Source organism: Thamnophis sirtalis, unplaced genomic scaffold, assembly GCF_051295495.1.
Source record: "Thamnophis sirtalis isolate CommonGarterSnake01/CBP01778 unplaced genomic scaffold, rThaSir2_p1.2 scaffold_3, whole genome shotgun sequence".
In the NCBI taxonomy this organism is placed as follows: domain Eukaryota; kingdom Metazoa; phylum Chordata; class Lepidosauria; order Squamata; family Natricidae; genus Thamnophis; species Thamnophis sirtalis.
The window spans coordinates 37,235,959-37,253,353 of NW_028261383.1; the positions used below are offsets into that span (position 1 = coordinate 37,235,959).

Consider the following 17,395-nt stretch of genomic DNA (forward strand, 5'->3'; position numbering starts at 1 on the left):
GCCCTCAATGAAATTGAGTTTGACAACCCTGTCTTACATGGTTCTTGCCCATTGTGTTGGTTCTCCCTGTTGTAGCCTGGGTTCTCTCTCTGTATCTGTATCTGTTAATCTCTGGTCTGTCAGAATGCCAGGAATTCTCTAGGAATTTTATTGCAGTCTTGGATTTGGGTTGAATTAAAATGTTATTGTAACAAATTATTGGAAGCAAATGTAGTCCTAAATACATCCTCCCTTAATAAACACCCAGAAATCAACAGGTATGTAAGAATCCATACATTTCAACCTTGAGCTGCACACATTTCTTTGCTGTTTCTACAGTATGCAAGGTAGCAGACTGAACAATGTAGTACAGAGTTGAAAAATTACATCCTGTGATTTAGACATTATAGCAGTAGCTCCTAGACTTATATACCACTTCATAGTGGTTCGCAGCATTCTTAAGCAATTTACAGAGTTAGCAATGGCTCCCAACACACTGGGTCATCATTTTACCGATCGTGGAATGATGGAAGGCTGAGTCAACCTTGAGCCTGCCATTCTAATCACTGAGCCACCATGGCTCATACTTCTGTTGATGCTACCTAAAGTTATACTTGCCTTTTAAGCAGATATATCACACTGCTGGATAATTGATTTGCAACCAACTACTATTGCAAGACTCAACCCTTCAAGGTAGTCTAGACCAGGAAACCAAAATTGTGAATGTTAATAATCCCAAAAGTGCTTTTTTCAGGAGGCAACTGGACTTTGTTGTTTTTTTCTTTGAAGACATTTCACTTCTCATCCAAGAAGCTTCTTCAGCTCTGACAGGATAGTGGAGAACGGAAGGATTTATACTCCTTGCAAGCAGCTAGTCATTTGCATGCTTTTAAGAGGGTTATTGAGAGGTTTATCTGTGTCCTCAGGATCACCTGAGTAGTGCTCCTGATTCCTGTAGTCTGCAATTTTTTCCCCTCTGGAAATCCATTCCTACCCCCACATCATTCAAAGGGCACTCATCCCAAATTGTGTAGCTGTGGAGATTCTCAGTCATCCAGGTCACAGTTTTCCCAAAGGTGTTTTTTCAGGAGGCAACTGCCCTTTAATGATGGATGACTGAGAATCTCTACGGACCCAAATGCTAATAATATTTTTCACATAAAGTTGTAGTAACAGAATCTTGCAGGTTTGAATGCCCCTTTTCCTTTCCTACTTTTACACTCAAGAGAACTAGGGAGGATCAAACCTGAAATACTTTCTCAAATTACCTTCCTGCTCTTGGCTCTGTCTGTTGCCTCAGGTATGTCTCTTCTTCTTGTTCCTCAAGGTTATTTTCACAGCCTGCGAAGTAACCATCCTCTGCTACCAAATGTGATGTTCCCGTGGTTCATCCATGAGGCCAATGTGGAGAAAAGACACGGACACGATCCTTCTCGGGATGGAGCGACCAAGATTGGGGGTCTGAGAGCCCCTTTTATTGAGATAGGACAAAGGCAGGAGGAGCAATAGCATGTGATTAAAGACAGCCTGTAAAAGTACAATTTCTAATCTACTGCTCAGGGAAGTTCTGTCTATATATGGTCAAATCCTGGGCGTCATTGGTAGGGCACATCTCAGGATGTTATGTTAGTCACTATCAGGATATTATGGAGTACTATCAGGATGTCAGGATGTTATGTTCTTTAGGAGTTTGTTTCTTCCTATGTGGTTCAGTGTGGCCGCGCATGCGCCGTTATGCACTGGGCCATGGGTGACCACTACGCCTACACAAGGAATTATATTACAACAACAGCCTATATCAACATTTTCTGCATTACCATGCCAGGTATCTCCTGTCCTACACCCCTGCAGTCACCTTTTCTTCTGTTAAATGTCATTGCACCACTTTTAACCTGTCCCTCAAACCCATCAAGATTATTTGAATACGTAGTACTTATATTTTCTCAGCTATTAGCTGATGATAATATGAAGCCATGGAAGAAGAAAAAGTGCCAATTGAACTGTTGAAAGAAATGTCCTTCTGGGTTCAGCTCCAAGTGGGGGAAAAAACACTGGAGACATGGAGGCTGCTTGGAAAGATGGTTTAATAGTGGACAGGATCACATGGCTTGAGCTCCTGAACAGAAAAGGTGATCACATACAATGTTGGTGGAGAAGAAGAGAAGGGCTGAAGGAGGGGCTTGCTAGGCTTTTTATAACGGTTCCACCACAAAACCGCGTTCGACTAAAGGGCGCTCGACGAAACCGCGTAGCTGACGTCATCACAGCGCGACAACAGCGCGGAGAAAAAAGCACGCTGTAAACGCTAAACCTAAAATTAACCCCTAACCCTAAACCTAACCCCCCTAAACCTAACCCTAACCCTTAACCTAACGCTAAACCTAAGCCTAACCCTTAACCTAACCCTAAACCTAACCCTAACCCTTAACCTAACCCTTACCTTAACTTGAATCGGCTTGCTTTCAAAGCGCTATTTAAAGCGCCCTTCTTTCTCCGCGCTCGCTGTTGTCGCCCTGTTGATGACGTCAGCGACGCGGTTTAATCGGGCGCGCTTTAGTCGAGCGCGGTTTTGTCGTGCTACATTTTATAACCTGTTTAGTCCCACCTCTCTGTTTCCTTTTCCTGTGTAAGAAATGTATTCTGATTGGTTGTCAGATTCACATGGGCCGTGCAGGGGCTACTCTCTAGGCTGTGTTTTGAATCCAGGTATGGATGAGTTCTCAGATGCTGAGAGTAAAGTTCCAACATTATCATGCCTTTACTCCCATCCCCCCTGGGGCTGCAGTGGAGAAGTCTTTATTATGTAAAGTGGACTAGCCTGGCCTTCTCAATGGCCCATTGACAAAGTGGGGATGGGCAGGAAGCTACAGGCAACTATTCTGTCTTTTAAAACATGTTTCTTTTCATATCCAGAGAAATATTCTGCCTTTTCAATATTTCTTAGGATCTTTCATTTTTCTGGGAGAGGGCTGGGTGATAACTTCCTACAAAGGGACATACAAACTATACACCAAGATAATGACTTGGATAATTTTCCTGTATTGGTCTTACAAAAGAGACTTCTTAAAGCTTTGAAGAATCTTATGTGAAGGGACAAAAGTTATATTACCTTGGGGGGGGGGTCCCTGGTGCTCCCCGAGCTTGGTTGTTTTCTTGCAGATGTTTCATTACCTAAACCAAACATCATTACTGTTGTTAGGAAGCGGGATTTGCTCTCCATTTATATTCTAGCGGCTTGCCCTCTCTGCTTTATAGGCTATAAAAATATTGGCTGTCGTTTGTATTACATTATTTGAATGTACTGAATATAAATATTGTTAGAAGCAAAAGTTAGTTGACTTGCTCAAGATTAAAATCGATATGCTGTTATTTCCGATGGTAACCTTTAATGGCCTGCTGCTGATACCAGGATTGAAATGCTTTATGGATTTGTTTATAGATAGATGGGATATGGGAAGATCATCTGTTGTCATGTAAGAGGAAGCAAAACGTTCTAAAATTGTTTTTTTATCTATTATGGTGAAGATTGTCACTTCTTTATATATTTCTTTTCATAACTATATTTTTGTTTCTTTTCTTTTTCCTATTCTTTACTTCTTGCCTTTTTTTCCCTTTGCGCCTTTTTTACTATTTTTGTTTCTTTTAGCTTGCATTCGGTTTTTAATATTGCAATTGTAATCTTTAATAAAGAAAATGCTTGCAAAAAAAGAAGAAGAAAGAACAATGGCCTCCGTCTGTCGGATAGCAACGTAACAGAAAATCGGTAATCGAATTTCAATTCCGCATTATATTATGCTATCGGGTCGGACTGGTTGCTACACAGCACCCGAGGCCAATGAAGGCTTTGTGTTACCAGCCCACAACCTAACAAGAACAGTTGCCATGGGAGCCCGCTATGACGTCACGAAGACGGAGGCGTTCTCCCCCCCCCTTCCTTTGCTCCTCCTCCTCCTTTTCTCCACCGACCGACAGCACAATTCCCGGCGTCACGTGATCCTTGCTCGACTGGGTGGGAGGGGGTAGGAAGCTTTCTCCGCGCGCCGTGGTAGCCCCCACCTCCCTCCGCGTCACGTGGCTTTTGCGGCGTTGTTACCGGTTTCCGGAAACACGTCACGGGGCGCGGGCCTGGCTCCTCCTGCGTCTTGCCCGTTCGGAACTTCGTTTCGAAACCAAAGCCAACCGCGGGGAAGGGCGGGGGAGTCGCCGGGGGGCCTGCAGGGGGAGGGGGCCGGTGAGTGACTCCCCTCTCGGGACTGTCGGGGAGGGGAGGGGGGGAGAGCTCCGGCGAAGGAGGGGGGGGCTCTTGGGGATGAGAGGCGGGGGAGGGCGGAGCCTGGGAGTCCGACGAGAGGGGCCTTTAAACCGGGGAGATGTTTCTATGGGGACGAGGGGTGCTGGCTGTGGGGCTCCTGTGAGGGTGGAGGAAGGCCCGGCGGGAAGAAGCCCTTTCCCCGCATTCGCTTTGCCGGTTGTCGCTTCAAAGACGCTCAGCCTCCCTCGCGCGGCTGCTGGCCTGGTAATCCTTTCTCCCCTCCGTCTGCTCGCCGCCGCCTCCTCCTTTCGTTGCATGCCGGCGCTCGCCCTCGTGGACCCCGGCGCCAAATGGCGGGAGGCGACCTCGCGTTGTGGTCGTTGTGGTAGAAACGCCCCCCGCCGCTTTTTTGCCCCCACCCCCGTTGCAATATAGCGCCTCAGTTGCAAAGGAAGAGCCCCCCCCCATTTTTTAAAAAATAACGTATCCCGGCCAGAAAATCTTAACGGCCCCTCGAGAGGCGTCTTTCCTTCCTTCTGAGACAACCCTGACAGGTGCTGAGGAGATGTGACTGTCCCACACCAACTTTTTGACGAAACGTGTTTGGCAAGTTAAATCTTGCAGATCTCAGACCTCTACTTCTATGTCTGAAGTTTTATTTGAGGCTTTAGAACCCCGTGGCTACAAAAAAAAAGAGAAAGAGAAAACGGTGTTCCTCTGAAATGTTAGTCATTCTTTGAGGTGGCATGATGTCCATTACTGTGTTCTAAAGATAGGGTTTTAATGTGAGGCAAATTCAACATTTATTAAGGCTATTGAGCTTCACTCCCAGATGCATTCTTCCTTCCTTCATGGTAATTGCACTAAAATTGCAACTAACACTAAAATAGAAAGGGCAGTAGAGAAAGAAAGAAAACAAAAAGTGTGTGTGTGTGTGTGTATGTATATGTATATATAAAGGAATGACTTCATTGAACACAAGTATAAACAGTTTTAACAACTTATCATCTTATCTTCAAGTACAACAAATGATTTCTTCCTATAGCTTATCTTAAAAAAATCCTTAAATCTTATTATCTACTTTCTGAGGCCTAGAAAAAAACTTTTCAAAGATTTTTACAATTTATTTTATATGATTTAATTAGCAAACCTATTTGTATTTATGTTTTGCTTCTTTCTCGTGAGCAACTTGGTTCATTGGAGAAAGTGATCTGGCTGTACTGGTTACATAAACATTTCCTGAATTCTGATGACATACTTGTCTGCATATCATAATTTAGATTTCATAGATTGGTATATGGAAGCATAATATTTTCATATTGTCTAATGTTTTTCAATGGTGGAAAATGAAAAGTGGAAATGTATTCTAAAAATAAAATGGGCGCTCCCTGTTACATAAGTGTTAACAATGTTTTTTTCTGATTTAATTTGCAAAAATGATATGCTCACAAGTCAGCATATTTTGTTTAGGTAGGTGTCATAGGCTATAAAATACCTTGGCTGGCAATTCTGGAAGTTTAGTTCTAACATGCAGGGAAGACACCATAGGCCTGTATGTTAAGCTTGCATTTATATGTTGGATCAAAATTTGAAATTAAAATGTCTCTTGTTGGTTCCCTTGAATATTGATTGGTTCCTATATCTTATATTTCTTGAAAAAGCATGGTTTGTCCCCGTCTTCTGCTGGTAGTGCCACCTTTTGTTCAGGCAAGGGTAAATTTTCTGCCTCCTGTGTTGTTAGCTATTGCCTTAAACATTCTATTAGTCTTTAGTCGCACACTCCTTGGGAGTGGTTTGGACATGTTAACCACAACATCCCACTAAATAGATATGCCAGTGCATTATTTCTTCTTGCTTAGTTTGGGATTGCATGTGCCATGTGGTTACTTCAGAAATTATCATTGTCAGTTTAAACTAATAGGGACAACTAGTCAGTTATGTTAAGGGAGCTCGGAAACAACTCAGAAATCAGTCCTTATTCACCTAGGAAATTCATAATTTGTTTCTTGTGGTTCTTGAGAAGTACTGCATGAATTTGAATAGCAATTTTTTCTTTGTTCATTATGCATAAAGAATGCAAAAATTGGGAGAAAATAACCTTTGAGGGCTCTTAATAGCTACATTAGCAGAATATAAATCTGGAAAATAAAATAGATGATTTTGGGTTCATCACATGGCAACCTGTTCTTTTCTCTTTGTTCTGAACAAATGCTGAAGGTTGAAATTGAAAGTGACATTTGACAAATAGACTCCTGTGCTGTCTAAAGGGATACCTGTACTATGGTGACAAGCAATGGAGCTAGACAAGTGTCTGCCTGGAGCTCAGCAAGAAGCTTGCATTGCCCACCTGAGCAATCTGAGATTCTCTGGGTACTGTTTCAGATATATTTGTAATGTGGATATTTAAGGTGTAGCTAACATATTAAATACATTCTATCACAATTGGGGGGATAGTAGGGGATTGCTATAAATAGACATCAAAGACTTTTTGTGATGTGTGTGTGTGTGTAAGTGTATAGCCAGTTTCTGCTCCCATTCATAGCAACAATGTCCAGTGTAGAAACTAACTTGCATTCAGCTGCTCTGAGTTTAATACTATAATGGAAAGATATCAGATGACAGCAAATTGGCTCATGATGGCTGAGGCACCCATTTGTTCTGTTGCATTCTCTCTTAAGATGATTTTCTTGGTTGCCTGCTTTTATGGGGGCTGTACTCATACTCTCTCAATATAATTCTCATCACAAGTATTACTCTTTTGTAGTTATTTCTAAATTAAGCTAAGGCCTAAAATATTGCCTGCCTTAAGGAGCATTGCCCTTACTGCTCAGTAGTCTTAAAACCCAAGCATAAACATTATGCTTTGGTTTCTGTTAAAAGCTTGTTGTACTTATGGACCACATTGTTCATTTCTGTGCAGTTTTTTGGCTGCTTCACCTCAAAAGGAATGTAGGCTCAAAGAAGGGCAACTAAGATGATCAAGTGACTGGAAGAGTTTACCTATGAAGAAAAGTTGTGGCATTTGAGGATTTTTAGACTAGAAGAAGGTGAATGAGAGGGGACGTGACTGAGATTATGCATGGTGTGAATAAAATCAACAAGGAGCAGCTATTTCTCCTCTTCCCAAAACATTAGAACCAGAAGTCGCCCAATGAAAGTGAATCCTGGAATAATTAAAGTAGCCAAAAGGAGTTTTTTTCTAAGACGATGCCTAACAAATTTCAGAATTTTCTTACCATGAGGTGTGCTGCTGGCTGCCAGCTTGGGTGGCTTAAAAAAAAAAGGTTGGACAAATTCATGGGGATCAATGGCTAATAGTTTTGATGGGAGAGGACCTGTGTCTGAAGGCCATTTATTAGGGGACTACTGGGTTTCCATGTGTCTACTTGCAAAAGAGGGAGGGGTATGTGGGAAGTTTAACCTGACAAATTGCTGCCTGCAGATTAATGAAACTGGCAAAGTGGTAGCTGATCTCACTGCTGACTTGAGAAAATTAGTGCACGTGCCCGTACAAACGTGGACAGGGATTATGGATGATGCAGGGTTCTTGGGGGGCATCTTCCGGAACTGGAAGCAAGCCGCCTTTATGGCAGGCAGCATCTTCTTAGGCCTCCTACTACTACCCTGTTTTATCCCTGTCATCCGAAGTATAATCCAGTCCACAGTGGAGGGCATGATGCAGAAAAGGAGCATCAATATGGCTTTAACAAGCCTTGATATGCAGCAACAAAAAGCACTATTGACAACTCTGGTAGATGAAGAGGGAGAGTCTTTTGACAAAAAGAAAATAAAAAAGTAGGAGATGTTGTAATATAGTTCCTTGTGTTAGGTGTGTGTCCTCCATGGCCCAGTTCATACTAGGGCTTGCAGAGTCACGCTGAATCGCACAGGAGAAAACAAACTCCTAGAACGCCATAACATCTTGATAGTGCATAACATAACATTCTGATATGTGCCCTACCATTGACGTCCAGGATTTAACCATATATAGACTGAACAGTAGATTAGAAATTGTACTTTTACAGGCTGTTTTTAAGCACATGCTATTGCTCCTCCTGCCTTTGTCCTATCTCAATAAAAGGGGCTCTCAGACCCCCAATCTGGGTCGCTCCATCCCGAGAAAGGTTGTCTCCTGTCTTTTCTCACCATTGGCCTCATGGGCGAACCACGGGAACTTTACACCTGGCCACTGCTGGATTAGATGGGCCAGGGGTTTGATCCACTGCTTATGTTTTTTTTTTTTTTAAATAAACTCACTATAGCTTCTACTACAGGGTTTTTCCTTTTTTAAATTTGCTATACTAATCTGATAATCCTTCCATATGTCTCCAGGCATTTGTTCCTTGCCAGAAAGATTGACCACAAAGAATCGCCAAGATAGCTGGCTCGGGAAGAAAACGTCACACCCCTGACCCAGAGTCTGTCGCCGACCCCGGTGGGCTGTTTGTCTCCTCCAAACAGCTGAAAATGTCCAGCAGTGCCAGTGTCCCTGGACAGAGGAGAACAGCTCGGGGAGTAGATGATGCAACTAATAAGAAGAAACAAAAGGATCGGGCCAATCAGGAAAGTAAGGAAGGCGAGAAACCAGCTGGCAGTGACTCAAAGAAAGGTACAGATTTAAGCTATAGGTATCAGTGCATTTATAAATTTAATGGCATGTATTACCGAGACCTGGCTGCAAGGGAGGGATTGACACTTTCTAAAATGTGCCCAGCTGCGTTTCAGGTATGGCATCAACTGAGGCAAGGGGTTGTGCTGATTGTCATCATAGATTGTCTAAAGGCTTTAGGAGCTGCTCCACAAGTTGCCAGATGGGAGACCCTGTTCATTAAGTTGGCCTCCTGGAGTCAGCCTATCCCAGGTCATCCAGAGCCCATCACAGGTATGATCTGGTTTTCGGTCCAAGCAATGGCAATATGATCTGGAATTGGGGGAACTCTTTAGTGTCTCCCTTTCTCATGGTCAGATATGCCTTGATTACCCTGGGTTTCTCCAGCACCATTGCTCACCTCAGTCTGTCCTCAGCACTGATGGATCCTGAGGAGTTTCAGAAGAGGCTAACTAATTAAAACTGCCCAGGGAGTATCATGCGAGTGGGTTCTAGTGGTGATGAATTTCTTGGATAGGAGACTTGTTTCTTTGCCTCTTAAGGGGGACTTGCTTTACCTCTCTTCAAGAAGCCATTACATTGGACAACTCTTAACCTCTCTTCAGGAACCCAGTACACTGGACAACTTTTTCCTACCCTGTTTCCCCCAAAATAATACCCAACTGGAAAATAAGCCCTAGCATGATTTTTCAGGATGCTCATAATATAATCCCTAGTCAAAAAATAAGACCCAGTTAAGATAGTTAACCGGACAGATGCATTTAGTACTGTATTTCCCAGAAAACAAGACCTAACCAGAAAATAAGCCCCAGTGCGTCTTTTGGAGCAAAAATTAATATAAGACCAAAGACTTATTTTCAGGGAAACACAATAGTTTCAAACCTTTCCCTTTTTAGGGAAGGTGATGGAGAAGATAGTCAAGTAATAAGTTTAAAGAATGTAGAAAGGAGTAGACTCCTTTTAGTCTGGATTTAGGACTGGGAATGGAAATGGGCTTTAACTCTCAACTTCTCAGAAGCCTTTGATATAAATAACCATGATATCCTGGATGGGATCCAGGGTTGGGGATTGATGGTGCATTATTGTGCTGATTGTGCTTCTCCTTTCTCGGGGGTTGATGTTAGTGGTGATTAGGGAAGAAAGATCCTGTCCTCAGCTCTACTGGATGGGGTTCCACAGGTTTTGGTGCTCTCTCTTGTCCTTTTCAACATCAACATGAAACCTCTGGGTAAGCTCATGCATCTCCATGAGCTGAGGTGTCATCAGTATGATGAAATCCAGTTATACATCTGCTCTTGGCAAATTAAGCATCGCTATTGATGTTTGTAAGATTCTCAAGTCATTCAGGTCATGGTTGTCCCAGAGGTGCTTTTCAAAAGGCAATTGTTTTTTTCCTTGAAGACATTTCATTTCTCATCCAAGAACTGAAGCAGCTTCTTGGATGAGAAGTGAAACGTCTTCAAGGAAAAAACAAAGTCCAGTTTCCTTTTGAAAAAGCACCTTTGGATTGCTGTTGATGTGTTATTTCTGTGCCTGCAATGAGGGAACAACTGGATTTAACCGAACCCCAGCAACACTGAGTGGCTCTGTGTTTTGGGGTTAAGGTTCTGGGACTGAGTTGAACTGCCCCATACAAACCTGGTGTGAATCTTGGAGGGGGGGTTGTCCTCCTGCACTCATGTCTCCCCTCGCAAAGTTGCACCCATTTATGAATCAAGAATCTCTACTCACGGCAATTCATACTCTGACAGATTACTAGAATAGACTACATAAGGCTGCTCTTGAAGTGTAATCAGAAGTTTCCGCAAAATGCAATGGTGTGTCCCTAGAACAGCACATGTTACATCTCTGCTTTGAGAGCTGCACTTTACATCTCTGAAGTTTACTTCTGGGTCAATTCAGGGTTCTGTTTTTGACTTTTAAACACCCTGCATGACATGAGGCCAGGTTATTTGAGGAACCACTTCTTTCCGGTTACATCTGGCCACCCCGTCAGCTTCAGCAGAACGGATGTGTTGTGGGTCCTACCTGTGCAGGAGTTACATCTGACAGGACTCGGCAGACGAGCCTTTTTCTGCCAAGGCATAGCCCTGTGGAATATCATATCTCCCCTAAGGTGATATTGGCCCCATCTACCAGCCTTCCAGAAATCTAAAACTTGGTTGTGTCAACAATCTTGGGGACTGCATGGGAATGGTAATTTGATTAGATGGCTTTATTACTTATAAACTGATGCTCTGTCTTAGCCTTTTATAATAATTTTGTGTACTTTTGACTGTTTGCAAAATAGGTTTTTTTTGTTTGTTTTATATGTTGCCCAGAGCCACATTGCATGTGACAGGTGACCAAAAAGGAAGGGAGGAGGGCTTCTTTGCTGGTATTGATCACATAGAGCCAGTGTCTCAAAAAATACAAGAATACCTAGTGATTAGGGCTGGAAAAATAGTTTTAATTTTCATTCCTCAGATATCACTATTTTGCACATTTATAAAATAAAGTTGCAATGGAATTCAACTTTAGGGTGATTTATGAGTCACCTATTTATGACTTCACATGTGCCAACCAGACCATTTTCATTTTCTTAACAAACTGGTAAAAAAAAATATCCTGACTTAGCACTGGGTCTGAAGCAGGCCAGATATGTTATGGAAAATCCAAGCATGTTATTTCTTTTTCTCCAAAAACTGAAGTTGGATTTCAGGGGAAAAAAATACCATAGCATTACCATGAATTGATTGATCAAGAATCACTACATTGGTCATATCATTGCCAACGTGCAGCATTGGAACAAAAAATCCCAAATCACTGTTAAAAGTACCATTTAAGACAGACTTTTCAATCTGGTTATAATTAGTACTGAGAATTCTGAAAATTGAAGCCTGCATATCTGGAGGGCATCTACATTAGGGTAAAGGTGAAAAAATGTGTGAAAGAATAGCTATGTTGTGTGAAATTGAATATGGAAATCTAAAAATAGAGGGAAGGTGCTAAAGGATGCTGTATTTGTCAAAAAAACAACAACCCACAAATCCCCTATTTCCTATGAAAGTTAATTTGGAAGAAAGATTGCAAGCAGGCCAGTGAGACTGTTCCCCACTACACATGAATGTTCTCCATCTTGGTTTATTTTTGCATTTTGTTTTGGGCAGTGGTCAAGGAGGGATCCACTTACAAATAAAGTTGTGCATCACACCATTTCATAAAAATGTTTTTAAGGGCAGAAATCATTATTGAAAATAGACATTTTGCTTGAGCTAGAGTCACAGCATATCAGTGTCACAGCTAATTCATTGTAATTAAACCTTATTTTTCAAAACAAAATCAGGTGATCAGGAAGTCTGCCAAGGAAGATATTGGATGCTACATACATGCACAATTTAGAGCAATTTTAGGCAAGAAACAGAGGCAGGCATTAAACTATTTATTTATTTATTTATTTATTTATTTTATTGCATCAAAATAAGTGGCATCTAATGGATCTCACTTCCTGGTAGACTCCGGACATTCAGAAAACATGCAGCAAATACAGAGGATCCTCTGTTCCAGCAGCTCCAGGTTCTTGTTATGAATGAATGGGTGGGCATTTAGCCACAGGGGGTAGTTTGCTTTAGCTCAGTACATTTTGACAATACTTTTTTCTGCATAAAAGAAAATTTACGGCAGATGGAGATTTTTAGTTTGGAAAGGGGGTCAGACAGAGAGCTATAGATAGAGCCATTTATAGTATGGAAAATGAATTCACAAATGTTTCTTCTGTCACAGTATTAGAACTCTGGGCTGTCTAGTAAAGCCAATGCAGAGAAAGTCCATCAAATAAGATTACAGATTAGTTTTGGAGTCTGCAACTTAGAACTCTGATATTTTTTTCTGCTGCTTCCCTTCTGCTGCAAAAGGGGAAATCAATTTTAATCCTGGTAATACAGAGTAGACAACAAAATAGGATAAGAACAATGAGGTGAAAGGTTGTGAGTAAGAAAATAAGATTTCAGTGATTGCAACTGAAGGGAAAGACTTGAGTGGCACACTATGGCACACTAAGTCATAGTGTATTTTTATTTTTTCCCTATAATGTATTGATGAAAGAAATGTCCTTCTGGGTTCAGCTCCAAGTGGGGAAAAAGACACTGGAGACATGGAGGCTGCTTGGAAAGATGGTTTATTGTTGGACAGGGCCGCATTGCTTGAGCCCTGAACAGAAAAGGTGATCACATGCTTCAATGTTGGTGGAGTAGAAGAGAAGGGCTGAAGGAGGGGCTTGCTAGGCTTTTTATAACCTGTGTAGTCCCACCTCTCTGTTTCCTGTTCCTGTGTAAGAAATGTATTCTGATTGGTAGTCAGACTCCCATGGGGCCATGCAGGGACTACTCTCTAGGCTGTGTTTTGAATCCAGGTATGGATGAGTTCTCAGATGCCTTGTGGTCAGTTGAGCAAAGTTCCAACATTATCATGCCTTTACTCCCATCCCCCCTGGGGCTGCAGTGGAGAAGTCTTTATTATGTAAAGTGGACTAGCCTGGCCTTCTCAATGGCCCATTGACAAAGTGGGGATGGGCAGGAAGCTACAGGCAACTATTCTGTCTTTTAAAACATTTTTTTTCATATCCAGAGAAATATTCTGCCTTTTTAATATTTCCTAGGATATTTCATTTTTCTGGGAGAGGGCTGGATGATAACTTCCCACAGTATAAAACCAGCTAATTGTAATTTATTCAGTAACTGTGATTGACAAGTCTTAGTAAGGTGTATACAAACCATCACTGTGGCCTTTAGAAAATTTTTACTGATACTCTCAAGTAGGCAAAAAGGGTATGTTTAGAATGGATAAGGACCTTGGGCAGGATAGTGGGTGTTGCTAAGGTATTGGATCTGGAGTTTGCAAAAAGGTGCAGAGGGGTACAATTCAGGATGACTGAATTAGTGGTGGAAAGTTTAACTTTTTAAGCTTAATTTTATACTTGTAGGATTGATAAATGTTTTAAAATGAAAGTTGAATTCCTGTTAAATTGGTACAACCATTGTGAGGGAGAAAGATTTACTCTTATGGATAGAATGTTGTTATTTTAAAACATTGCAAGTATGGAAGAATATGCTAGGTAGACTAAATGTACAGTCATCCTCTTTGCTCTTTATGGCCTTCCTTCACAGCTATGTGATAAAAGAAACAGATGAGTGATTGTACTAGCTCCGTACTGCCTGTGTTCTTTATGAAACTGCAGCTTTTAGCAGGATGGTGGAGTAATTGCAGAGGAGGCAGGTGACTGGTAGAGACTACAGTCCTGCCAAAGAACCCTGCTCTATGATCTCCATAATGCTTGTATCAGCCACCCAGAGAGAAATGTTTCAAAGCGTACCTTTTTATCATGTTGCAGGCACTTTTTGTGCATGCGTTATAACTGGGCAGTGATTAAGAAGGAGATAAGGTTAAATTCTTTTGTTAAGGTGTTGATTTTATAATGTGACATGACATCTAACATTTGTTGCCATAGGTCAGATAACTAGCAAACATGAAAATTCCTTAAGGCAGAGATGTGGCCTTCCACACAAGGCTGGATTAAAACTCCTAGCATTGCTCCTCATTAACCATACAAGTAGTCTTTGACATATGACTGTAATGGAGTCTATGCATTACAGTCATATGTCATGACTGTCATAGGTTTTGCATCCTTTTTTTGCAGCAGTCGTTAAATGAATGTGATGGTAAAATCATTGTTTTCTATACTGTGGTTTTGCAAAAAACTTGGTTTTTAGCAAAATTGCTGTAAAACATGGTCACATGACTGCAGGACACTGCATCAGCCGCAAATGCATGATGGTGGGAAGAGTGAATCTTGGAACTTCAAAGCCAAGTCTAGGTAGCTTGATCGGTTGTAAGTCAAGGACTACCTGTATCCTGGGAGTGATAGAAGATTCAGTCCATAACAAGTGGGAAGACCGCAGAGTCCTCAAGTCTTGTCTGATTTGTTAATTTTTTCTCTGTGTTGCTTTTCTTACCTCCCTTTTGATCTGTGCAAGTCCCTTATTGAGGCAGCTATGGAGAGTTCTGTGAAAGTGTTCTGGTTTAAATGTACATTGTAATGTACGAATGCCCTGCTTCAAAGTTAGAAAAATCCTTTGTTCGCATGGTTGGTACCAAAACAGCATACCTCTGTATTTGTTTGATCTCCAGAGACTTTTGCTAGCCTGAATCTAGAGCCCCATTGGCACAGGGAATCTGTGGATGGTAAGTCAGAAGTATGCATAACTCAGTGAAGTTCAAGCCACCTACTTTGTTTTCATGTGTTTTCTTAACATCTTATTTCTCTGACATAAGGATTAACTCCCTAACAATCTCTGGAAGATTAACAGCCTGGCAAGCTGTAAAAGATGCATGAAAAAGAAATGGGGATTTGTAATCATAAACATAAAGCTTTGTCCCTGCTCGAAAGCATGTTCTAAGACCAGCTAAGGGCAAGGGCACATGAATCCACAAGAGAATCTGAACCCTCTCCTTTCTCCACCATGGATTATTTCCCATGGGATATTATTAAGGGGATCTTTTGTCTTTTTCCACATCAAAGTTTGGGTGTGATTGAATCAGGGTGCCACACTTTCTTGACAGATTCCATCTTCACATGATTTGAGCCAATGGCTAAGTAAATATTTAGTATTTTGGGTCAGTGTTCGAAGTGTTTCACATATATGATTTCTATAACACCCACAGTCCTATCTGGTGTTGACCTCTAGCAGTCCCTTCCAGTTAGGAGGGCATTGGAGGCTGGAAAGGAAGAGTCAACATGACTAGAAACCTATTGTGCGTTCTGGCACAAAGGAGGTAGTATTTGCTGTCATTGCCATGATTCCTAGAAAAGCCACCTAAGGGCATGACCATGACCAGTAGCCAATTAAATATGAGATAAAATTAGAAAAGTAATTTTCTAAAGACATCTAGTAAGTTTTTAGCTCTTCTGTGAGAAGGGCTGCAAAGGTTCACAACGGTCGCTTGACCGTTGAGTTGCAATAATTCCAACAAATTGTTTAATGTACTGTTATTGAACATTGGCTTTTACTTTTTTCCTGTGATGGTTTATGTAATTCCCATTGTAGCATTCTGTGTGATAATATTAATTATTGATCAAAATGCACCTTGTGTACCATGTCACTAACTATCTAGATTCTGTTTTGTGTTCCATTTTTCCTATTTTGGGAAGTTAGCTGTTAACTTATCACTCACAGATGAGAGATTGATGTTGTCTGTTTCCTAGACCTGCAGCTGGAATGGAAGCAGAATGCTGATGAGGTTATTGTGAAACTGAATTTGGGCAGCAGGAACCCAAAAGTGGAAGAAGTGGATTCGTCTTTCACAGACACCAATTGTCTCATCAAGTTACCTGGTATTAATGCAGACTTTCCTTCCTTATTCATAGAGTTCTTAATTAGCATGAAAAGAAGAAATAGTTTCTCCTTTAAAAAATATAACTTTTTAAATTCAGTTTAAATTTTTCAGTTTATTTCCAGCAGCAATAAATACATGAAAAATCATTTCCCAAAGAAGGAAAAATGGGAGATCAGCTTAATGCCCTTGATGTGGGGTCATGCAAAGCACTTGGGATTCCCAACTCTTCCAGAGATAAAAAGGCCATTGTCTAGTTCTTCCTGCAGTGTATGTCTAAAGTTTATATATTAATGAGTTATGAAAAAGCCAGCAGGAAATGTCATGCAAAATAAGCAGTTGTGAAAAGGAGAAGTTACAACTTTTCCGAATAATATTCTTTATTATACAAAGCTCTGTGTAAAGTGGATGGAGAATGCCTAGAATCATTGTTTACGTCAAAATGTGTTGACTATCAAATTCAATGAGTTTCCAAACAGGTGAGTACCAAGGTACCACTACAGTGGTAAACTCATTGGAAACTCATTGAATTTGATAGTCAACACATTTTGACGTAAACATTTTGTGCCTTTACTCATTGTTTGGTACTCAACACACAAGCTTGAACCTGTTGGTGTGAGATGCCTTGTGATTCACTACGTTATACCCCATGGGAAAAATATTTTTGGTACTCATCATTTTTGGTGCTGATAGTGCCTTCTGGAACCAATTAAGGATGAGTACCGAGGTACCACTGTATATGTGCCAGGGATATTGATAGCTGGCTAGAACAGCGGCCTATAACCTGAAGCCCTTGGGCTCCATCTGCTCTCTGAAATCTGCAGTTGCAGCCTACTTGTAACTTTTAATGTGATAGAAGAGGGAAATGGAAATTATTCATGAGTTGATTGATTATATGCCATCAGGTTGCTATTGATTTTTAGCAACCACATGGGTAGATTTTCTCCAGAAGGATCTGTTCCAATCTGATTCTTTAGATCTTCTAATGATGCACGCATCACTACTGTTATTGAATCCATGGATTTGTCAGTGGTCATCCTCTTCTTCTTTCACTTTTCACCTTTCTCATCATTATACATTTCTCCAGAAAGCTAGGTCTTTATATAATGTGTCTGAAGTATGATATAGTGTTTATATTACCCAGCTGTGATTTAATTTAAATATAGTTTTTATCCTGGCCCCGTTTA

General features: G+C 41.2%; 1 protein-coding gene across 5 annotated transcripts in view; it reads left to right on the forward strand.

The window, feature by feature from the left end:
* The first annotated feature begins 4,087 nt into the window (after positions 1-4,087).
* Positions 4,088-17,395, forward strand: part of USP19 (ubiquitin specific peptidase 19) — a 44,947-nt gene continuing 31,639 nt past the window's right edge. For 3 of the 5 annotated variants that reach the window (XM_087708715.1, XM_087708713.1, XM_087708712.1), the window contains exons 1-4: positions 4,088-4,210; positions 8,564-8,840; positions 15,006-15,059; positions 16,081-16,209. In XM_087708715.1, the coding sequence (XP_087564841.1) occupies positions 8,699-8,840; positions 15,006-15,059; positions 16,081-16,209 (325 nt within the window). In that variant the 5' untranslated portion in view covers positions 4,088-4,210; positions 8,564-8,698. The remainder of the gene's footprint in view (positions 4,211-8,563; positions 8,841-15,005; positions 15,060-16,080; positions 16,210-17,395) is intronic. The other 2 variants (XM_087708714.1, XM_087708717.1) reach the window with 1 other exon arrangement.